We start from the raw sequence: 25755 nt of genomic DNA on the forward strand, positions 1-25755 counted from the left end.
ACCCTAACACAAAAAGTTTGCTGTCTTCTAAAAACTTGTCATGAAGTATTTTACCATTTGTTTTTTATCTGTCAAGTATATCAGTACTTTATCATAAAAAATAATTTATTAAATAACTAGAGGCTATAAAGAGCCTGTGTCGCTCACCTTGGTCTATGTGAATTCAGAATATTATTATTATTATTATTATTTACAGTGCTTATATAGCGCTTATCTAAATAAACATTTACTCTAAGCGCTTTACAATGCATAAAAACAATGAAACAAGTACATATAAACAAATTTAAAAATCAAATACAAATAGAAACCATAAAAAATAAAAATATACGACTAAATATATTTATATATTAAACAAAGGACACAGAAGGATTCATGAAAAAATTGTGTTTTGGTGATGGTGATGTGTTTGTACATCTTACTTTACTGAGCATTCTTGCTGCTTACAATTATTTCAATCTGTCAGTAGTTTGAGTGGAAAATGTTAGTAAAAATTTACAAATTTATGAATATTGTTATAAATTGACTATAAAGGACAATAACTCCTTATCAGATTGTCTGATCCATCTGAAAATTTCAGGGCAGATAGATCATCACCTGATAAACAATTTAAAAGCATCATATTTGCGTTATAAGCCAAAAACTACATTTTACCCCTGTGTTCTATTTTTAGATATTTTGGTTGGTTGGCCTGATCACGCCACACATTTTTTAAACAAGATACCCCAAAGATGACTGTGGCCAAGTATGGATTAATTTGGCCCAGTAGTTTCAGAGGATAAGATTTTTGTAAAAGAAAACCAAGATTTACGAAAAATGGTTAAAAATTGACTACCTTGGGCAATAAATCCTAAAGGGGTCAACTGACCATTTTGGTCATGTTGACTTATTTGTAAATCTTACTTTGCTGAACAGTATTGCTGTTTACAGTTTATCTATAATAGTATCCAAGATAATAACCAAAAACAGCAAAATTTCCCTAAAACTACCAATTCAGGGGCTGCAACCCAACAACTGGTTGTCCTACTCATCTGAAAATTTCTGGGCAGATAGATCTTGACCTGATAAACAAGTTTACTCAATGTCAGATTTGCTCTAAATGCTTAGGTGTTTGAGTTATAAGCCAAAAACTGCATTTCCCCCTATGTTCTATTTTTAGCTATGGTGGCCAGCTTGGTTAGTTGGCTGGGTCATCAGACACAATTTTTAAACAAGATACCCCAATGATGGTTGTGGCTAAGTTTGGTATAATTTGGCCAAGTAGTTTCAGAGGAGAAGATTTTTATAAAAGATATTTAAGATTTATGAAAAATGGTTAAAAATTTAATATAAAGGGCAATAACTCCTAAAGGGGTCAACTGACAATTTTGGTCCTGTTGACTTATTTGTAAATCTTACTTTGCTGAACATTTTTGATGTTACAGTTTATCTCTATAATAATATTTAAGATGATTACAAAAAACGGCAAAATTTCCTTAAAATTAACAATTCAGGGGCAGCAACCTAACATCCAGTTGTCTAATTCATCTGAAAATTTCAGGGCAGATAGATCTTGACTTGATAAACAATTTTACTCATTGTCAGATTTGCTCTAAATGCTTTGATTTTTGAGTTATAAGCCAAAAACTGCCTTTTACCCCTATGTTCTATTTTTAGCCAGGTCACCAGACACAATTTTTAAACTAAATACCCCAATGATGATTGTGGCCAACTTTGGTTAGGTTTGGCCCAATAGTTTCAGAGGAGAAGATTTTGTAAAAACGACATACGGCCATAGACGATGACGGACTCCAAGTGATGAGAAAAGCTCACTGGGCCTTTCGGGCCAGGTGAGCTAAAAATAAGAGCCTTTTAATTTCCATTTGTTTGTTTAATTTTCCATACTGATATAAAATTGTTATCATGGCTTTAGAACATTTTAATTTTCAGTGTAAACTGATATATATGTTGATATCAATGCAATTAATGTGTCTTATCACAACAACTTCTGTAAGCTACTGTTCTGCAGGAGTATTGCTGACTTATAATCAGGTATCACAGAATCACACCTCCATGAGTCAATCAGTAATTTACATTAGTAATAGTCCAGTACTTCTTGACCAGCCTTGCTCATCCTGCTATAGGGTTAGCATGTACAGTAATATCCTGAATTCTACTCTCATTTAAAGGTTTGTAGGTCTTTTCATCTACTGATTGCTTTTCAAATTCATCTAATGTGTCAAAACCATCAATTACTCTGTAAATTTAGATAAGATTTCAATATTTTAATGAAATGTTCTCAACACTGTAATTATGCAAAATATAAAATTCAAGGTACATAGAAAATGATAAAACCTACATCTTGTATATATATATATCCTGACTAATTCAAGCAGCAAAATTTTTTATTTGGAAAGTAAAATGCAAAAGCTGATATCAAAAAAGCGATTTTTTATTCTTAAACATAATTATAAGTTATGCAAATTATCCAAAATTAATGAACCATGACTGACGGTAGGATGCCAAACAAGTTGTATGGAAATGAAATTTGAAAGTGTTTATATAACTGCATACCAAATATTATTTACCTACACTAGTTATTCCCCAGTCACTGAGCTAATCACAAACTAATACAAAACAACTAAGCAAAAGTTTCAAAGTCAATGGACCAAGACTGAGTGGGCAGGGTAAAACAATAGGAATGAGATGTACCAATACTAATACAATCAAATACCAAGTATCATTGACCTACCACTAGTGGTTCCCTATAAACTGACTTAATTGCAAACTAATACATGTTTATTATACCACTGTCCCATGTTAATGGAAGGATTAGGGTAAATAAACTAGTTTAACCCTGTCACATTCTGTATGCATGTGCCTGTCCCGAGTCAGGAGCCTGTAATTGAGTAGTTCTTGTTTATTGATGTGTATCTTATTTTATATTGTTTAGTATAGTGTGTTCTTGTTTGTGCTGTTACACCACTGTCCAAGGTTAGGAGAGGGTTTGGCACCATCTAACTAGTTTAAATTCATCACATTCTTTACCAGCATGTCCTTAGTCTATAACCTGTAGTTAACTGTAACTAACTGAGTTTACCCTCTTTAAATAAAGAATTTATTATTATTATTATAACTGGTTGTCGTTTGTTTCTCTGTAACACATATGTTTTTTGTTTATTATTTTGAATATAAATTGGGTCTTCGGTTTTCTTGTTTGAATGGTTTTACATTTGTATTTTCTGTGTCATTTGATCTCTTTTAAATTGTCTCCTTGACAATCATTCATCTTCTTATTTATATATAGCAAAAATTTCAAAGCTATTAATAGATAAAAACTGAGAGGCAGGCAGAATGATTACCATGGAAATAAGATGCACCAATGCTTATAAAACTTCATACCTAATTTCATTGATATATAACTGATGAAATGATAAACAAATACATTGATTACACCACAGCTGCCATAACAACATAGTCCTATGTCTCACATCTTAACTCTGTCAAGGTGATGCAAAAAAAAAGTAACACAGACTTGCCTTGTCGATTTTGTGTAGTCATGGATGACTGGCCTCATGAACTTGTAAAGTCATGCAAGACTGATCTCATCAACTTGTCTCAAGACTAGCCTCATTAATATTGACTGATCAGGTTTAGACCGCAAAAAATTACTTCAAAATCTAAGCTTACTTTCCAAATACTGTATACTTCATATCTAGATGTGGCTGTTTGGCATATGAGAAAAAAAACTGTGAACCATTAGAATCTGGCCCATTGTTTGCCATGGAAACTACTCCCCTCACATTGTGCTGAAATATCAAAAATATCATTCTTTAAGGGAGAGCTTTCCCAGAATAATCAACATATAATATAAATAATAATAATAATTGTCTAAGAAAGTAATGCTTATGAATATTTTAAAAAATATCTTAAATATTCACGCAATATTTCGCTAAACAAATCAGCAGCATCAGGCATGTGCAGACATCTCAGTAAAATTGGAAGTTGTTACGGAAATCTTTGCAGCTTATTGTATATGACTTTTAAATAAATATATATTTTTGCATTTTTCAAATCATGAATCTAAGACTAAAATATCCCTCAATATACATCCAACATCAAATGGATTTTGTGTAAAGACTTTATTATTAGTCAGAGAAAAACATGACTTTATCCTACAGGGACTTGATTCAAACATTTAACAATTTTACCATTTCTAGTTACAGTGAATATAACATTTGACTAAAAAGACAAGTTTTCACCAAACCACTAAAGATGTACATGATGTAAGCCATTTAAACTTTAAGTTGCAAATACAAAAATTAAAAGATGTGGTATGATTGCTAATGAGACAACTATCAACCAAATAGTTTACACCACTGCCTTTTAAAATGTAATCCCTATTCAGAATCTGGGAAAACAGATTGCCTGACTTTTATAAGATAACTCTTAACCAGAATCTGGGAAAACAGATCGCATGACTTTTATAAGATAACTCTTAACCAGAATCTGGGAAATCAGATCGCATGACTTTTATAAGATAACTCTTAACCAGACAGGGTTCTCACTAGGAATTTTTCATGGTGAGTCCTTGGACTCATCACTTTTAGAAATGGTGAGTCCCAAAAGATTTTGATGAGTCCAGGATGCAATGTATTTTTTTTGTGTCATAATATAATGAAATGTGACGAAATACAACTTAAACCATGCGTGTTGGGTTGGTAGATTTTATTTAATCAATAAAAAATATGACCTCTAAATAGTTATTGTTCAAAATATATACATGTAACAGCCTTCTTTCTGGGTCTATATCATATCCTTGATGTGGGGCCACATTGAAAAAAATGTTGGTTTGCCAAATTAAGCCAGAGTTCCATTAAAAAGATTAGGGCAGGTTAGGTAGGTAGGTTTTTTTTTGTTTTTTTTTTATGAATGGACTATTTAATAATAAACCCAGTTAAAGAATTTGTCTTGTTATTTTTAGTTACCAAAATTTATAAAAATTACAAAAAAAATTAAAAAATTACAAATCAACCCCTTCCCCTCTACCCCCTTTTCCCAATTAAATTAGTATATATTGAATTTATACACGAAGTTAAACTACTTTCATGGCACTACCATATCAACTGTTTATTTAGATGTCTATAAATATCCAGATAGAGTTGTCTGTTACTTAGGTGTTTCCCCAAGTATTTTTCCCGCCTAAAATGATCATGTGACATATTTGTAAACAAAACAAACCATGTGGTCAAGCAATTCATTTATTTTCTGGATTATTCTGATTTTCATAATTTCGTTTGGATTTATATTCACTTCATTTAAGGTACAGTCAAGCATTTGTATTTAAAAAAAAAAAAAAAAAATAGTTAAGAATTTTTACTTTTTAATTTGAGAAATGTCTCATGATCGCCGTTCATTGGCTTGTTCAACCATGCAGACAATGTAAATTAGGTAAATTATAAATCTATCAGCTGTCAAAAATATTGATCTACGCATCACAACAATGTTTTGACATGGACTTCCGGTTTAGTTTCTTGTCAAAACAATGTCATATCATTAATCTTCTAGGCAAAACGATGTTTCTGGGACTCAGGGGATACAATCAGGACGCGTCCCAGAGACTCATGGGTTTAAAGAATGACGCGTCCAGCTCGATTTCCATGCGTCCAGGACGCGTATACGTGTCTTAACAAGAACCCTGTAACCAGAATCTGGGAAAACATGACTTACTTTATGATGAACCCAGATTTAAGATTCTTGTACAATCGGTCATATTACTTACTTTTAGATTATCTCTGAGTTCATCTTCAAATTTCTGGCCCCATATACTGTTGCCACCTTTACCTGTTCCTAAAAAAATCATATGAAACAATTACAGCATATCTTATCTTACATATTCAATATGACATTATATTTTTATGTCAAACTTACTAACAAAAGGGACTGCTGTTTATATTTGGCATGGATTTTGAGGTCACATAAAACAACAAATTTATATGATATCAAATCAATTATGTCGGATCACTTGTCTGTAGTTTGTAAAATTTAATATTAATTGATTGTCCGTGGTCATCTCAAGGAGATTGATTTTCTCTCTTGAGCCTGTCCGAGTTGAGATAAGGAATGATAATCTATTTATCACTATTTTGTGTATGACGACGTAGATGTTTACATTGACAATTGTATGTGCTCCCTTAATTTCTTGCTATAATTTTTCATATCACTCTAATATGCTGAGAAAGGAAATTATCAGTCAGTTAGATCAAACAAAATTTTGTAAAATAACAATAATTCTATTTACCTGTTGGATCACCTGTCTGTAACATGAATCCTTTAATGTTTCTGTGGAATATACATCCGTTGTAGTAATCACTTGCACATAATGCTAAAAAATTCTGTAAAAAATAATTCACTTTAGTAAATTATAGTGATATCATAATCTGTACTGTAGTAATGAACTTAAACATGTTAAATGAATTCAACTATAGAAGTAAATTATTTCACTATACCCAGGTTCATTCCACTCATAACTATAGTTAGAATATATAGCAAAGTCATGGTAACAAAAATTGACATTATATATACATGTCATCAGACAGTTTCAATGAGTTTTGACATAAATGGACAGCAGGTATATCTCAACATTCTGGTTTTTTTTGCACCTGCTCAATTTTCTCTTTTCATAGAGGTTTTCAAGATATCATACAAAACTTGCCTTTTACCACTCTGTTTTATTTTTTGCAATGTTGGTCATGTTGGTTGGCAAAAGGGGTCATTGAACAAATACATAAAACTAGATACATAAATAATGATTGTGGTCAAGATTGGTTAAAGTTTACCCTGTGGTTTCAAAAGAGAAGATTTTCATAAAAGTAAACAACAAAGGACAACAAATGATGAGAATAGCTCACCTGGCCTTTAGCTAGGGGAGCAAATAAAAAGTATGATCTGATGACTGAGCAAAAATCTATTTCATAGTTACCTCACATGTGACTGGACAGCTCTCACAGAACAATTCAATCTTTATGTCTCCAAGGTCAGTATGAAGAGTCACAGACTAAAAGTAGTAAAAATAATATCTTTATTCATGCTATTACCTACATGTACAACACACATGATATATATATATACCAGTAAACTTCTTAACATCTTCATGATATGTTCTAATCACATGATGGCCTCTCAAATCTAAGATTGTTTTAAATGAGTAAATCTTTGCTTACATGAATTTGGGGAGTATGTTGACCTACATGTTTATACATTATTAATTATTAAATTCACATACACTTCCATTGTGACTTGGAGATAGAAAATGCTCGACCCAAGCTAAAAACATCCATGACTGTTGACACATTCATTAAATTTATGACAAAACGGTACATTTGTACATTGTCTTAATTAAATTACCCAGTCATTAACATCTTTGAAGTCTTATCCACTGTATTTGATTGTAATGACATGATTAACCTTGGGGCAATCACCAGGTGTCATATATGTAATTTAACTTCTGATATGAAATCGTTGAAACAAAAAGGCAATTTTACCAAAACGGCACAAGTTTTTTGTTTGTTTGAAAAAAGTTGTCAGGGCAGACATGGCAGAAGGGAGCAGATGAAGGCACCAAGGGAGCGGCGCCCTTCAATTTTGGACTGATCAATGTGTAGAAAATTTATTATTCTTAGAATTCTTAGAATAAATGATTAATCAGACATAGACTTTTAAGTTTTTTTTTTGTAAATATAAATATGATAAACATATGCATGATAAATTTATTTTCTAACAAAATTTATCAGATATTTCTTAATTTTACAAATTCTTCTTCCAAGTAAGGAACCATATTCATGCTGAATGTTTTTGGTTCCGTGAAAACTTAGCGCATATAATGCCAGGCAAGGCAGCAAGTCCTCTCAAAGTTATATACATCTTTAACACATGATAGAAGAGGGTAAAAAGGCATAAAAATAAAATAAAAAATAAGCATGGTATCTTCTAGTCTTAATAACTATGACACCTTGAAAGCCTATGTTTTTTTTCTGTGAAAAGGAACATGAGGAAGGAAGGCTTAATTCACAGAAGAAAAAACATACACTGCGAAGAAAGTCGTCAAAGAAAAAATAAAATAGCCTAAAGTTCAAGATGTTATCATTATTTGGATTAGGTATCAACAAGTCCTTTTGGACTACAGATCAACAGGTTGAAATCAAAGACCAATCTAGATAACAATTTCCTCATGACACCTCCCTAGAGTGGGTCTCATTAGGGTCTAAGTGTGATGCGGGTTGTCGATTTTTTGTAAACTTGTGCGACATGTGAAAGTCTAATAATTGTGTCGTGAAAACGGGAAATGAGGTCTAGCAGGACCCGGGAAATGACAAAAAAATGGGAAATGCTTATGTACATAGTGTAAGCGGGATACGGGAATCTGACAAACCAGTAAGCAGGATCCAGGATTGGAATCCCCCAATGAGACCCCCCCCTTGAATATTGAATGGTTGTGGGCCTTATTTTCAAGTCCTTTTAGAAGCCAATGATGTAGTTATAATAGTTCCAAAAAAATGTTTTTTAGAATAATAGTGATTGTTTGTTAAACATGTTGGTTTTTTTTTTAAGACACCAACATTTGTCATTGTTTGTTGTCAGCTCTGTCGATCTTTTGTCATTGGAAAATGAAGAACTTTTGGGATTTTTATAGAAACACACACTACCAGATAGAAGTAAGACAGAAATTCCCTTGTCCTTTTTTTAAATTAGGTATGTTATAATTCATTGAAAGATCCAATAAAAATTACCATATTAATTTAATGTATAACTTTGTTTGGGAGAATTCAACCGGAAACATTGTGTTGTTTGTATAAAATAACCTATCCCGGATACGAACATGGGAAACATGCGGTCTCTCAAATAAAGGCAACAGTAATATATACCGCTGTTCGAAATTTATAAATCGATAGAGAAAAAAACAACTCCGGGTTACAAACTAAAGGTGACAGACCACCAATTAAAAATCCCTATCTGTTCAACCAAATTTTGCAATTTTCATAGCTTTCTAAATATTTTACCTTAAGTTTAACTTCATAGATATATCATCCTGAATTGTACATGTATCAGCATTCTACATGCCAATTTTCACCATACCTTTAAAGCCTTCTAACAAATTAACTGACCTTCAAACAGAGATACTCAAAAAACCAAACCTGGTTTTCTGGAAATCTAAAATTAGTATACTATGGAGCGCATTAATCCTCAATGTTTAATGCAAACTCATAGACAAGTAAATTTTGACTCAAAATGATCTAGATATATGTCTCTTTCACCAAAAGTTTCATTTCTGCATATTTGTTGGTTAGTTTAAGTAAACAAGGACATCAAAAGCACTATTTTGTGTCAGAGTAGGGCTACTTTTACGTTCTAAATTGGAGGGAGTAATTGGTGGTCTGACACCTAAAACTGAGGAAAACGTATATTATTCAAAATGCAATTAATATGAGAGAAACCTGAGACTACTATGTGTTATAGTAGTCTCAGGAGAAACCTACTAAAATAATACCAATCTAGAATAATACGAATTATACATTGTAGTTCGTTTCTGTGTGTTTCATTTTAATGTTGTGTTTCTGATGTGTCGTATTAGTCTTAAGTACAGTTAAATTAAAACAGAAAACTATTATTCATTTAAATATTGTGTCCCCTTGGAGCAAAGATATTTTCTCTTTCTTTTGATTGTAACAGGATATTTAAAAAAAAGTTCAAGCCACTGTCTTTTCTGTTGCCTTTTCATTTAGTTTAAACATATTTACTTACAGTGGATTGGGAAACAAGTTATTACAACTTATATTAATCCGTTTCCATTTTGAGGATGCATGTGCTTCCTTGTAGCCTTGTAGCCCTGTAGCCTTAGCCTGCTCTTTTCGAAATCTAAAAGGGTGTCTTTTACGTGCAAGATATATTGCTTTCTCTTAACACGGGTCAGTCATTTATCGTTCACTTCCGACGGATTATCATTGTTCCTCAAGACCATATTTGCAAATGGTGCCAGGGGCTTTTTCTTTTATCCGCTTTTGATAATTTCTGAACAAAAGTTTTATTACTAGTAGTTGAATCGTTTATTTCATCGCCTATATTAAATATAAAAAGAATCAACCCGGTTGAAAGCAAATTCAAAATTAACAACAAAGGAAATTTAATCTCAACTATGAACAAGAAAACAGATGGGTGCAGATAATTTTTTTTTTTATGTTAAACTACTAGGGGACATTTTAGAGCAGACATTAGAGCCCATTTTAGCGCAGGAATAATCCGTTCACCTGTCTTTTCGATAGCCCAATTTAGAGAAAACTTACCTAGTTGATTAATACCCTCCTTAGTCCTTACTAAAACCATAAGCATTAACTTAATTTGTGCTGGCTTAATATTAAAGTTGTATGATGTGTTCACTATGGTTCATCATGGAAATAAAAGCAATTTTGGAGTTGTCACTCAGCTATTTACGTTTTTTCTTGATACTATCATCAAATTGCAAACAACAACATATATAACAAAAATGTGTCCAAAGTACACGGATGTCCCACTTGCACTATCATTTTCCATGTTCCATGGGATGTCAAATTGGGTAAAAAATCTAATTTGGCATTAAAATTAGAAAGATCATATTATAGGGAACATGTGTACTAAGATTCAAGTTGATTGGACTTCAACTTCATTAAAAACTACCTTGACCACAAACTTTAACCTGAAGCGGGACAGACGAACGCACGGAAGGACACACAAACAGACAAACAGACGAACGGAAGGACGAACAGACGAACGAACAGAAGGACTCACAAACCAGAAAACATAATGCCCCTCTACTATTGTAGGTGGGACATAAAATACAATGTATAGAGGAATGTGCACCACAATCTAGACAAGATAAAGAGAAAGAGAAAAACAGTTCCTACTGCAACTTTATGGACAGTATTTTAAAGGGGATATACCCAGAGCCTATTACGTACGTTCTCTGGAATATAAATTCCAGGCTAGAATGGACTTTAAAAAATTTGATTTAACCTTTAAACTGTTAGTGTTATATTTTAATGGTCATGACACTTTTTAAATTGTGCTGTCTTAATTCTATTGAAAAAATATTTATCATGAACCATTTATCATTACAATGGATTAAAATATTGCGCGAAAATGGGCATTGGTAATTTTCCATTTTCGCACGAATGGGTAAAAAATATTGGGCTAAATTGTGCTATACTTTGGCGCTAAAACTTCTATTTTTTCTGTCGCTAAATGTCCTATCAATGCACTAAAATGTCCTCCGCCTAAACAGATACAGATATTATTTTAATTAGATTCGATAAAAATCTGTTGAGATATTGTATAAAAAAAAATATAAAAAAAGTTATGGTTTTGCATGATGGGGTATTTGCTACAAAAGAATTGAGGGTGCAATTTTTTTTTTTTAAATTATATATAACAAATAAGTAGTAATTTAACAGATTATCAATTTGATATAACAGACTATGATAATTTGAAATATTTTTTTAAAAATTTGATATACCATATCCCTTTTGCACTGATTGTGTATCGGTTTTCTCGCGCATGGGGCTTTGTTTTGAATTTAATGTTCCCAAACAAAATAAATTTTGAAACAAATATATAAAGAAAAATACAAGAATGAACTTTAGGATGTTTCATTAATCTTTGCATGTGTCCATCGAAATTGATTAAGAATCATGCCAGGTTTTTTTATGAAGGGGAAACATTTTTAAATCTTGCATGTTCCTATGTTCCTAGAAAAACACATATCCCAATAGAGGACAATAGAACCATCCATTTCGTTCTGACTTGAAAATGTGCAATATAAATTGATCCTTTTTTCTTTAATAATCGTTCGTTCTAAGACACCAGGTCCCATTTACTGAATAGAGAATTTTCAAACTAGTCCCCAAAACTGCCTTAAACAATAGATAAAAAGGGGGGGGGGGAGGGTTTCAGAAACATTTAACCAGTTAAGAAAGTTTTGAATAAGTATTCAATGACATATTTGTCGCCGCAATGTTTCGATCAATCTCATTATTATGAGCAAATCATAATATTGGTAGAAAATTCACAATTTGTTATATCAAATTGACAATTTGTTATTTCTAATTGAAAGTTTGATATATCAAATTGATAATCTGTTCTATAAAATTGAAAAAATAATGTTAGATCAAATTGATAATCAAATTATCTGTTATATCAAATTGATTATTTGTTATATCAAATGGATTATCTGTTATATCAAATTGATTATTTGTTATATTAAAATGATTATTTGTTATATCAAACTGATTATTTGTGATATCAAATTGGAAAAGTTTAATTAGCATGGCACGTAATACGGGGCGCTGAATGGGACTCTTGTGGTTTTGTACTCAAAATTCAATTTTGTACGGACAAAAGTGACTTTTGTTCAACAAAAATGAGTTCAGTTTAACAAAATTTGTATCATACTACAAATTTAAAATTTTGTCATCCAAAATTATCTATCAGCGGACAAAAGTCATTTTGTCATGACAAAATTCATTTTTGTTACTCAGACTTGACTTTTGTTACCTAATTTGAAAATTGGGCGACAAAAGTCAATTTTGTATTCAACTTAGTTTAGTTTGGTTTCTGTGAGCTAATGTGCATACAAAATCGACTTTTGTTACACAAAATTGACATTTGTGAGACAAAATTGACAAAATTGACTTTTGTGAGACAAAATTGACCAATGTGATCAACAAAATTGACTTTTGTGAGACAAAATTGACCAATGTGAGACAAAATTGACTTTTGTCTCACCATAATTGACAAAATTGAATTTTGTCTCAACAAAATTGACAAAATTGATTTTTGTCTCACGAAAGTCAATTTTGTCTCACGAAAGTCAATTTTGTCTCATAAAAGTAAATTTTGTTGTTACAAAATTGAATTTTGTCGTCACAAAAATGAATTTTGTCGTCACAAAAATGACTTTTGTCTCAACAAAATTGACAAAATTGACAAAATTGACAAAATTGACAAAATTGACTTTTGTCTCAACAAAATTAACAAAATTGACTTTTGTCTCAACAAAATTGACAAAATTGATTTTCGTCTCAACAAAATTGACAAAATTTACTTTTGTCTCAACAAAATTAACAAAATTGAATTTTGTCTCAACCAAATTGACAAAATTGACTTTTGTCTCAACAAAATTAACAAAATTGACTTTTGTCTCAACAAAATTGACAATTGAATTTTGTCTCACAAAAGTCAATTTTGTCTCACAAAAGTTAATTTTGTCATGACAAAAGTCAATTTTGTCTCACAAAATTGAATCTTACCTCACACAATTGACTTTTGTGATTTAATTTCCATATCAGGTATCAACACTGACAACAGTCAAATTTGACAAAATTGACTTTTGTCATGACAAATATGAATTTTGTCTACAAAAATGAATTTTGTCATGACAAAAATGAACTTTGTCTACACAAATGAATTTTGTCATCACAAAAATTGAAGTTCTCACAAAACAAGTCTGTAGCACATAGTTTTGTGAGACAAAAATGATTTTGTGATGACAGAATTGAATTTTGTACAAAACCACAAGAGTCCCATTCGGCGCCCCGTACGTAAAGGCTTCCGTAATTTGCGATGTTAGGCACAACATGTCAAGTTTTGCAGACAGTAACGTCAAAACGAGAAAAAAAGCACGGTGTGACATTATGACTAGACAAAAGTGGTCGTTGCTTGTGTCATTAGTACTTTCGACATGTGATCGAAAATGGGTTCAAATAAGTTCCTTAACAGTAGATTTGAATGTTATTTTTGTGCTATTATAATTTCAAATCCTCCTCTAAAACTGCATAAGTTATTAATTCTGCCACGATCTTTTAAAATGTTGTAACAAAACATTCTATTTTTTTCTGGTCATATACGGAAATAAATGATATATCATTTTCGGAATAATCTATTTGAATTTCGTTTTAAAATCCCTCTTAAAAAAATGTAACTTCACCCCTATCCATATTTTTTTTCTATTTTCGGCTTGACCACAGAATAATGTGAACTTTTCGTCCTGGTCAGACGCGCCCAGTTAACGATGACGTCATAAATAAAACATACACCAATAACACCAAAGCTAGGCTACTCTTGCTAGGAGTACAACTATTTTTTAATAAGTTAAACAATGACAAGAATAACTTCAAAGCAACGCTGATCATATATCGCGGCGTTACTTGTCAACACGCTCAAAATCAGTGTTATTAGCAAAATGAATAAAAGTATTGATTTTAAGGCATATTCCATTTCTACTTTTAATAATTACGCACATTTAGATATATATATATATATAAATTTATATAGGTGCTACGTTTGTAACGTCAGAAAACGTTCATCGACGGAACGTTGAGAAAACGTTATTGCAATACCTGTGTCAACGTTTGCATCTAAACTTTTTTAATAAAATAAAATTGAGAATGGAAATGGGGAATGTGTCAAATAGACAACAAACCGACCAAATAAAAAACCACAGCAGAAGGTCACCAACAGGTCTTCAATGTAGCGATCAATTCCCGCACCCGGAGGCGTCCTTCAGCTTGCCCCTAAATAAATAGATACTAGTCCAGTGATAATGAACGCCATACTAATTTCCAAATTGTACACAAGAAACTAAAATTAAAATAATACAAGACTAACATAGGCCAGAGGCTCCTGACTTGGGACAGGCGCAAAAATGCGGCGGGGTTAAACATGTTTGTGAGATCTCAACCCTCCCCCTTTACCTCTAACCAATGTAGAAAAGTAAACGCATAACAATACGCACATTAAAATTCAGTTCAAGAGAAGTCCGAGTCTGATATCAGAAGATGTAACCAAAGAAAATAAACAAAATGACAATAATACATAAATAACAACAGACTACTAGCAGTTAACTGACTAGCCAGCTCCAGATTTCAATTAAACTGACTGAAAGATTATGATTTCATCATATGAACATGAGGCACAATCCTTCTCGTTAGGGGTTTAGTATCATACCATCATAACATATATGAGAAGAACATAACCCGTGTCGTGCCAACAACTGTTTTTAGAATAAATGTGTTTAGGTCCGATGCAAAGACCTTATCAGTGACTCAATATTAACGCCAAAATATGCAATCTTTAATGACTTGACAACAGTATCGTAATTATATCCCTTCTTAATAAGTCTATTCAAAGGTTTTGTAAGTTTCTGAGGTGAATACTGACACCTTTGTGCTTTATAAAAAATATTTCCATAAAAAAATGTGAAATACCTGAACGTATGAGAAGTCTGCATGTTGAGCTATACTTACGAATGATGTCTTTATACCGATGATAACATTTAGTAAATGTTTTGACTAGTTTGTGATATCGAAAACCCTGGTGTAATAATTTTTCAGTTATACATAAATTTCTCTCGTTTAAATCTAAAACATTGTTACATACACGAGCGAATCGTACAAGTTGAGATATATAAACACCGTAAGATGGTGACAAGGGAACGTCACCATCTAAAAAAGGATAATTCACGATAGGAAATGAAAAATCATCCCTTTTATCATAAATTTTAGTATTCAGCTTTCCGTTAGTGATATAGATATCAAGATCGAGAAAAGGGTAGTGGTCATTGTTAGTATTAGCTGTATTTAAAGTAAGTTCAACAGGATAAATTTCATTAATATACATACTGAAGTCGTCATTATTGAGAGCCAAAATATCATCCAAATATCTAAAACTATTATTAAATTTGTTTATCAGATGTTGTTTCGATGGGTCTTTGCTTATTTTTGTCATAGATTGTAACTCATAACAATACAAAAACAGGTCCGCGATAAGTGGTGCACAGTTAGTCCCCATTGGAATTCCGATAATCTGACGATATACGGAATCCCAAAAGCGAACAAAAATGTTATCTAGTAAAAATTCAAGGGCATATATATAGTATCAAAGTATTTAATTTTTTTTTCATTTGTGTCTACTGTGAGACAATAAAAATGCAGTTTACAAATTTAGATTTTGTATGTACGTGTTATTGTTTAAGTATATTAATTGTTGAAGGTTTTAAGTTTAATAACTATAAAAACAGCAAATACTTGTTTTCAAGTCATTTGGTTTGACTCTGCCGGATAACGAACCAACAACCTCCTGAACTCGAGCCAAATATGGGACAACTAAGGTCATTATGTAAAAATGAAGTGAGGCATACAATATTGTTTGGAATACCATTAAAATATATTATAAAACACTTTTATACAAATATGTACTTGTACCTGCTTGCAAGTTTACAAAGCAGTAACTGGAACATGTTGGCCTAATGTTACATGCATCATATATTGTCATGCATGCTATATTTAGACTGATTAACTGATTAAAACAATGTGTAAACGAGGTTCATCAGGAGATAAAGTAGGATTGCCAATGCGACAACTACTAGTATCTAGCATAGTCCATATGAATCGGATTAAATCATTTACACGTTAGGTAAATGTTAAACCTTCAATAATGAGCAAAATCCATACCGCATAGTCGACCTTACAAGGCTACGACATAATAAAATTGTGAATTTTTACAAACGAAAAAAAACCTGTTTGATTTATGACAAAACGGCATATTTTCTTTGTTCTTATCGGAAAGTATGATAAACTTAAATCTTTTCATTCAAAAATAATTTTGGGGTATATGCCCCAATTCTACAAGATTTTGATTGTTCGCCTACAAAACTATATCTCATTTGAATCAGCTACATAATCATATGATACAGACTTATGTATGTTGTAATTTCTTTTTGGGGCTTCTGACCTAAACTGAAAATGATGGAGATAGTTTGTTTGGTCATTGAATGCTGCTTTTCAAAAATATGTTATTTTATCATTTTGGGGCTTTTGCCCCAAAATATACAAGCTTGCCAATATAAAATCTTTACACATTTCGTTCAACTATAAAGTGGAAAAAATAAAATAAAATAGATTTTCTCTTTTTCAAATAGAAACCGTTTTGAATGATTGAAAGGATAATTTTCATAATGGCGATCGACAAAAAAAGAAACATCATTTATAAATACATTTTATTCGTGGTCTAAGCACCGTAGAATTCGGCCATACAGAGACTCATTGAAATTGATGTGACCCTTATCATCAATATCAACTTCTGAAAAAATGTCTATAACTGAAAGTGCGGGAACGATTGCCGGAATTCGTTTTAAAATATGATTGATAAGGTTGAAGTAGTTACCATGTATAATTTTACTTTCCCTGATGATACGAGGCACTCCATTTGTCGGTAGCTGTTTTTCTTAAAGTTATTGGGTCTTTGCTTGCTCTTAAAATATAATATGGACAATCAGTGTCATCAGCCTTAACTGCAAAAATTGTTCCATTTGAAACAAAGTCACAAATGCTAGTCCCGTCATTAACCCCTTCTTCGTTATCGGAATCGGCATCACAGTCAATATGTTTCGATTCTTTCACCATTTTTATTTTATTATATGTTCCCAATTGTGCATCGTTCATACAGGTGCTATAATTTCCAACAATACAACTTTGACAAGAATAACAAGATAATTTTCTTACAAAAATCTCTCCGTCATCGAATGACCGAACTTGGTGAATTTTTCGGTTTTCTTTAACGGGAAGAAAGTACCGATCCCGATCTCGATTAACGGAGTCTACATATCGAAAATTCGTCGAGAACATTTAGAAGAGTCTGCCGTGGTGGATAAATTACTCTGCCCAATCAAAAAGGTCGCTTGAACTTTGTATCACATGTGTTTCTTTATAAACCCGCCTGCTGCATCTTGTTGACCACGCGCATGAGATGTTTCGAAATAGTTTCGAAGAATCTTTGCATATCCAAAATCGGAGCAGGAATAACTTACATCTCCCATACAATGTCGACTTTTATATTATGAGCTACACCCGTCAGTAAACTCATGCATTACCGATATTTCACAGTTAACAGATTTCAAATATTGCGAGACCAAGTTTTGCACACAATGTTTATAATGATGGTCATGTTTTTGGTCTGGGCTTATCACAAAAATCTGTTCAGTGACAATACTTGGTTCTTCCGCGGTGCTATCTTTTCCGTCATATTCGAGAACCGAATGTCTATGTAATATTGTAATATGTAGTGAAACCTCAAATTTCTGAAAATAAGAGGATTGAATTTCATTCTGTACAGTACATTTATAATTCTCAGAAAATCGTGAACTGTCACACAATGACCTATCGGAAGATTTTCAACCAATGATTTCATTTGCTTAGATTGCCAGTATGCACGGAATTGATGTGCAGCAAATGTCTCTAAAAGTTTTTTTAAGTATTGAATCATTTCAGCAGGGGACGAACTTTTTCTCACAAGAACCAATTTCCTTATCATTTTATCACCTTTAACTTTAACATTTTTGTATTCGTATCGTTCCCAAGAAATTTGGACATCATTTTCATCTAATTTTCCTGGCAACATTGAATAATTACAGACGCCACATTCAGAGCACTGCCTATCTAAGCACGATATCTTATGTTGATGTGTATTTGCTGAACGAGTACATAAAGTATCATCTACAAGCTCACTCAAAGATTAATACAATTTTACCTCTCTGCTTCCTTCCCTGGACAGTAGTCTATTACGAAATTGCATACATGATTTAAAAAGCGATCTCATCTTAACATGCTGTCGACAACATCATGTAACTTTGTCCTCAAACTGTGCTGTTCTTACAAAATACGGCTTGCATTTTTCAAACGCCTTTTTTTCCATCTTTTCATCAGGATATTCATTCTTGAACTGAAGAAATACTTCGGTCTGTTTTTTTTCTCTAAAATATAACACGAATGAGAGGAATATACAGTGGGGCTAATTCTTACTCGTTTGATGTCATTTTTGTTATTTGTTGGTCTGCTGACATTTGATTGAAGCCAGAAATCATGAACAATTTTTTGGTTCGTTCTGTCAGGGCATCGGATCTGGTTGTCCGAGTCGTGTAAAGATAAGACGAGTGTTCTGAATGGTTCTATTTTTTCCCTTTCTGTAAAGTTCTACTATTTACGCCTAAAATATTTGCCAAACTTTTCATTGCCCTCTTTCAATCGGATATATTTTCACCGCAAACAACGACGTTATAATATTTAATGCAGCTTTAGCTTCTCCATTTCTCTTGTGTTTTACCGACGTAATTACATCTTGTATATTACGAATCGCCATTTTTTCTACGCTTTCTTCAAACGAATCATGAAATTTTTTAACTCCTGGTGATTTCAAAATTCGATTACACTCTAGTTATGCAGAAAGTACAGCCGCTCGTTTATTTGGAGTCATTTTCATTTTATTTTTACCAAGGACCTCAAATCAAAAGATCCTAGGTCTCTATCACTAATAGTTTACAAGAAAGAAATGCATATCACTTATATCAAATGCATAAGGGGAAATAAATCTCATATGGAGCGTTCATATTGCTTCGGTCAAAATAGGACAAATCATGCGAAGGATATAACAAGCAATTTTATAAAATAAATTTGTCGTTATCTTTTACGGTTGCGAAGGAGGAGTGGACACAAGGAAAACAGTGTTTGGTGAGATAACTCCTACAAAGAAAAGTATTCGGTTACGCAGGGTAAATTCCAAAAGCACATAAACTGTTCGCTATCATATATCAAATATCTAAGTGACATATTGCAAAACAAATATTTATCGCAAGAACTAAATAAGGCGGAAAAAAAATCAGAAGAAAAACAATAGGTCTTTCCACAGAAAAATGGAAAGACCTAATCAAAAGAAAACCAATAGGTCTTTTCATAGAAAAGTTGAAAGACCTAAAAATCAGGAGAAAAACAATAGATCTTTCCACAGAAAAGTGGAAAGACCTAATAATCAGAACAAATACAATAGGTCTTGCCACAAAAAAGTGAAAAAACCTAATTATAACACTGCTTACAAAGTTTCATAACAATGGGATATATATCATAGACATTTATGTTAAATTCTATACTCATGATAAGTTTTGACGTTTAAATTGAAAAAAATCAACTATCAACATTTAGGGCTCTAAAAAATACTTTTCAAATGACTTAATATATAATTTATCATGTACTCAATGCAATAGAGTACTCACTTGATTCATTAGACTTAGAATAATTATTCAAATATCAAATTTAAATGAGCCTGCGCCAAAAAAAATAGGTTTTTCAATGAAGGGGGGCCTTACACTGTACGTTAAGATGTAATATGTTCCAGCAATTTTAAATTTGTGAAGCTTTTTGGTTATAAATAATCCTTACATGTGTGACGAATAAGAGTGTTTAGTTGGTTAGTTTGCCGTGATGCAACTATAGTCTAAGTCTGAGGACTTAAACTAAAGTGTGTATTCTTGTGTTGTGTTGTTGGGTGTCTAAGTTTCACTCGTACACGGAACGACAAATGCCAAGTATACTCTTTAAACAGGGTTACCCTTTTAATCTACTGGTAGCGTGATTAAGGGAATCCTGGTCACAAAAATAAATAAATGGATCCTGGTATAGTCTGAACGAAGTCTTGCAAGTTAACATAAACACAAAGTCGATTAAAAGTTCAATACTGTATTATTAAAAAATCCAAACTACATGTAACATTAATATAAGTTTAAAACATCTAAACTGCAGGCTCAACAATACGATGGTAAATCTTAAAGTAAGTATACACCTCTCGTACACAAAATCGTCTCCTCTCGTATATCGTCTATCGTATCTACAACTATTTCTCTCTTTTATACTACTCTATTATCTCAATTATAATATGGTTAAATGACTCTGAACAAAGAAATATTCTACAGGAGCTATATTACAGGAGCCCGGAGCCCGGAGCCCGGAGCTGAGGTCAACTGAAGCTGAGGTCAACCGGTCACCTGTATAAACACAGCAGCGGGGCACCAGCTGCTTAACATGATTCATTTGACATTTAACAAGTACAATCTGATTGAAGGCGAGAAAAATAGATTGCAAGGAATTATTTTATAACTGTTAATGAAAATAAGTAATCTAATTATATCATGATAATAAAACCAAGTGATGCATGTAATAAACGAAAAACGTTACAGTACTTTAAATGGAAAGAAAAGTTACAAATAACATATCATATTAGTTTAAAAGGGTCTTAGGCCAAGTAAGACTGGAAAAAAATTAGGGTCAATTTAGGCCGTCCCACATATTTACAAAATGCATATTGAGGCTATAAGAAATAAAAATTTGTGTATTTATTATCATTTCTATACTCACTCATGTGACATGATACAACAAATCTGCACACAAAAAGACTCTTGCAATTAACTTTTCTTGCAGACAGTATGGTCTGATACTAAGATTTTTGCCTTTTTAGTGAAAAAGTTAAATACAATTTCAGTCTCAAAGGGCTTATATTTAATCCACTTTCTATCCTTCAGAAGAAAAGAAAGATATTGTGTGAAATGGAACAGGTTCAATAGACATTGTAAAGTACTTTTTACAAATTTAGTGAGGTCTTTATTATGGACTTCATATTTTATGTTCTAAGCTCAACACTTTTGACTTCATCCAAACAAGGCGTTATACAAGGGTCATTTATACGTCACATTTTGCACATATTGTCTTGAGATAATCGTATTTTCTGTAGATTCAGAGTTCATGAATTAGTAAAAGAACTAGATAAAGGCATAAAAACACAAATATTGACACGTTAAAACCTGTCAGATAGAAAATCAGGATGCCATTTATGCATTAATATTGAAAAAGCTATAAAATGCCTATTTGACCACATAATGCCAAAATTTGTCATTTTTGCAGAAATTCTATAAAATAAATGTTTGAATCCTTTCGTTTCATGCTATTGAAAAATTGAAACCATCAAATCATTTAGGGAAGTTGCCACAGTACAGATTCTATAATTACAGATTAACCTAATAGGATAGACGGAGTTGATTAATCTTAAAAAAAAAAACTTGGTATGACCAAAGCTTAACACTGCTTACAAAATTTCATAACAAAAGGATATATATCATAGACAATATTTTTAATTCTATACTCATCTTTGCGTGTTAAATTTTGACGTTAAAATTGAAAAATTTCAACTATCAACATTGGGGGCTTTAAACATTAACATAATGCAAAAAAAAATATAATTTATTATGTACTTAATGCAATAGAGTACTCACTTGATTCATCAGACTTAGCATAATTATTCAAATATCAAATTTAAATGAGACTGCCCCTTAAAATTGAGTTTTTTTTAATGAAGGAGGGCCTTACATGAAGATGTAATAATTTCCATCAATTTAAATTTGTGAAGGTTATAAATAATCCTTATATATGTATTGTATGTACTTCAAATGGAAAGAAAAGTTACATATACCATATCATATTAGTTTAAAAGGGTCTTAGGCCAAGTAAGACTGGAAAAAAATTAGGGTCAATGTAGGCCGTGCCACATATTTACATTTAAAAATGCATAAGGCTCTAACTCAAAGTATGGACAATTTTATGTTTAGGGTGTCTTGCAATCTTTTGACAGCTTCCGAAGTGCTACTTTTTAACCTTTTCAGCTGGACCAAATCACTACTTTCCTTTATAATTCTAGACCAAAATTTTTTTACACTGTAATTTCACACTCCTACTTGCATTTGAGGCATCAAACATAAAAAAAATAAAATTGGAAGGGGTATACAAATCAATGGCAAGTAACCCACTGTCAACACAAGGAACTATATTCGTAGTACGAAAATCAAGGGATGACAATTCTGGTCTCGGACCTAATTGCTGACTGCCATTGGCGATTGTCAAATAAAATGATCACAAGATGTAACAAAATGGATCTTAATATCAGTTTGATACTAAACAGAAAACAATAAACAGCAAAGATGTTATACCACAAACATGAGATGTCAAATTTGTTTTGTACACCAGATCCGGATTTCGACAATAAATGTCTCTGCAGCGATGATAGGATCGAAACAGTATTTGGAAGGTCATATAAATTTTCTCAACTATGAATAGATTCTTGAATTTAAAGAATCAAAATAGGATGAATGGGTCATATTAACCGGGTTGAAAATATGATACAAACCAAAACGAAAATATATAAACAAGTCTAAATTGAAAACAACCTTCAAACCTATGACTGCGTTGGATTAAAAATAATTTTATACGTGTGCATGTAAAAAGAAAGTTCGTTGTAGAAGGGTCGTAATACAGCACAAACAACATTATCCAAAAGACCCAAAAAGTGAGAAAAATAAGATTTTAACAAAACGCATTGGACTTACAGGTCGAACAACTGATGTTCTTAAACCCTGCTAACTGCCAAAAAAAATATCACAAGATGTCAGAAATTAGATCTTGATATTAATTTAATACGAAAAAGAAAACAATTAACTTGCGACAAAAATGTTTTAACACAAACACTAGATGTCAAATTTGTTTTGTACAGCAGATCCGGATTTCGACAATAAATATCTTTTCAGTGATTTTAGGGATCGAAACGGTTTTTGGAAGACTATATGAGTTACCTCAATTTTAGATATACTCTTGAATTTAAAGAGTCAAGATAGAATGAAGGAATTATCTAAACCGGAGGGAAAAAATGATACAATCCCAAAAGAGAAAAACACAAACAAGTCTAAATTGAAAACTACGTTTAAACCTATGATTTTGTTAGAAAAAAACCCCGCAATTTTCATACATGCGCATGTAAAACAAATTTCTTTGTAGAAGGGTCTAAATACAGCATAAACTACATTTTCCAAAAGACCAAAAATGTGAATAGTATATGCTAACTTAACGCATTTGACTAACAGGTCGAGCAACTGATGTTCTTAAACCCTACTGACTGACTTTGGCGATTGCCAACAAAATTGATCACGAGATGTCCCAAAATGGACCTTAATATCAATTTGGTACTTAACAGAAAACAATAAACTTGCGGCAAAGATGTTATACCACCAACATGAGGTGTAAATTTTGTTTTGTAAACCAGATTCGGATTTCGACAATAAAAGTCTCTGCAGCGATGGTAGAATCGGAACGATATTTGAAAGGTCATATAAATTACATCAAATTAGGTTTCAAATTGGATGACCGGATCATATAAAACGGAGGGAAAATGAGATTCAGGACCAAACGAAAAAATATAAACAAGTCTAAAATGAAAACCGCAATTTTTGTACGTGCGCATGTAAAACAAATTTCGTTGAAGAAGGGTCTAAATACAGCACAATCACCATTTTCCAAAAGACCAAAAAAAGTGAAAAAGTATATTTTAACAAATCGCATTAGACTAACAGGTCACACAACAGCTGTTCTTTAACCTTGCTGACTGCCATTGGCGATTGCCAAATAAATCGATCACAAGATGTAACAAAATGGATCTTAATACCAATTTGATACTAAACAGAAAGCAATAAACTTGCGGCAAAGATGTTATACCACAAACATGAGGTGTCAAATTTGTTTTTTACACCAGATACGGACTTGCACAATAAAATCTTCTTAAGTGATGTGAGGATAGAAATTTTGAAGTCCATATAAATTATCTCAATGTAGGATAGACTGTTGAATTTAAAGAGTCAAAATAGGATAAATGGATCATGTAAACCGGAGGGAACATTTGATACAAGCCAAAACGAAAAACATAAACAAGTCTCAATTGAAAACTACGTTCAAACCTATGATTTCGATGGGAAAAAAAACCGCAATTTTTATACGTGCGCATGTAAAACAAATTTCGTTGTAGAAAGGTCTAAATACAGCACAAACTACATATTCCCAAAGACCAAAAAAGTGAAAAAGTATATTCCAACTAAACGCATTTGACTAGCAGGTCGAACAACTGATGTTCTTAAACCCTGCTGACTTCCATTGGCGATTTCCAAATAAATTGATCACAAGATGTAACAAAACGGATCTTAATATTAAATTATAATAAATTTAATACTTCACAGAAAACAATAAACTTGCGGCGAAGATATACCTAACACATGAGGTGTCAAATTTGTTTTGTACACCAGATCCGTATTTCCACAATAAAATTTTCTGTAGTGATGTGAGGATATTTTGAAGGTCATATACATTACCTCAATTTAGGATAGAATCTTGAATTAAAAGAGTCTAAATAGGATGAAGGATCATGTAAACTGGAGGGAAAATATGATGTCCTTAAACCCTGCTGCCAAATAAATTGATCACAAGATGTAAAAAAATGGATGTTAAAATTAATTTAATTCTAAACAGAAAACAATAAACTTTATAACTTATAAGAAAGACGTAGACTGGTTAGTGGTTCCCATCTTTTTAGTGTTTGCTTGTTAGTGTTCAGATATATTTTCATCTTCTGATTTTGATTTATGCATGCTATCATTGTTGACATTGACTGGATGTTCTTGGACGTTGTCAGTTACTGTCCTGCAATTTGGACATTCAGCTTTCTTATTTGCTTGGTTATTACATGTTGTACATACCTGAAACATTTCTGAGCATTTGCCCAGTTTGCAGACTTCTTACATGTGAGCTCAGCGGAAAATTGGTCGGTTCTTTGTGAAACTAAAAAGCAATACATTTACCGATTCTTTGATTTCTAGGTAAGACTTTTTCCATGGGTTCACAGTATAACATGTATAATATCGTCTCTCCTGTTTGGCAATTGGTGAGTAAACTGTCAACTCTGAGTCGCTCTCTGTCTAATGTGTGGACGGTTTCTCCTAGATTTTCTACCGCCCTCATAATCTGTCTCTCCTAAGCAGAGCAAGTGATGTTCTTGACTCTA

The 25755-nt window shown here is 32.2% G+C and overlaps 1 protein-coding gene across 1 annotated transcript; it reads right to left on the minus strand.

The window, feature by feature from the left end:
- Positions 1 to 1865: 1865 nt before the first annotated feature.
- Positions 1866 to 8819, minus strand: LOC134705442 (peptidyl-prolyl cis-trans isomerase-like 3). The gene is made up of 6 exons (XM_063564167.1): positions 8766 to 8819; positions 6959 to 7033; positions 6278 to 6371; positions 5759 to 5826; positions 3667 to 3785; positions 1866 to 2233 (listed from the first exon to the last, which is right to left on the minus strand). The coding sequence occupies exons 1-6, from the start codon at positions 8766 to 8768 to the stop codon at positions 2107 to 2109; spliced, it is 486 nt and encodes a 161-aa protein (XP_063420237.1). The 5' UTR covers positions 8769 to 8819; the 3' UTR covers positions 1866 to 2106.
- Between the last annotated feature and the right edge of the window lie 16936 nt (positions 8820 to 25755).

Source organism: Mytilus trossulus, chromosome 2 (genome assembly GCF_036588685.1).
Source record: "Mytilus trossulus isolate FHL-02 chromosome 2, PNRI_Mtr1.1.1.hap1, whole genome shotgun sequence".
Lineage (NCBI taxonomy): Eukaryota > Metazoa > Mollusca > Bivalvia > Mytilida > Mytilidae > Mytilus > Mytilus trossulus.

Excerpts from the sequence above, each read along its gene's own strand:
- LOC134705442 (XM_063564167.1), bottom strand. Across the intron at positions 5,827-6,277 it reads ACAGACAGGTGATCCAACAG|GAACAGGTAAAGGTGGCAAC; the intron begins GTAAATAGAATT and ends TGATTTTTTTAG. Across the intron at positions 3,786-5,758 it reads AACTCAGAGATAATCTAAAA|CACAATGTGAGGGGAGTAGT; the intron begins GTAAGTAATATG and ends TTGATATTTCAG.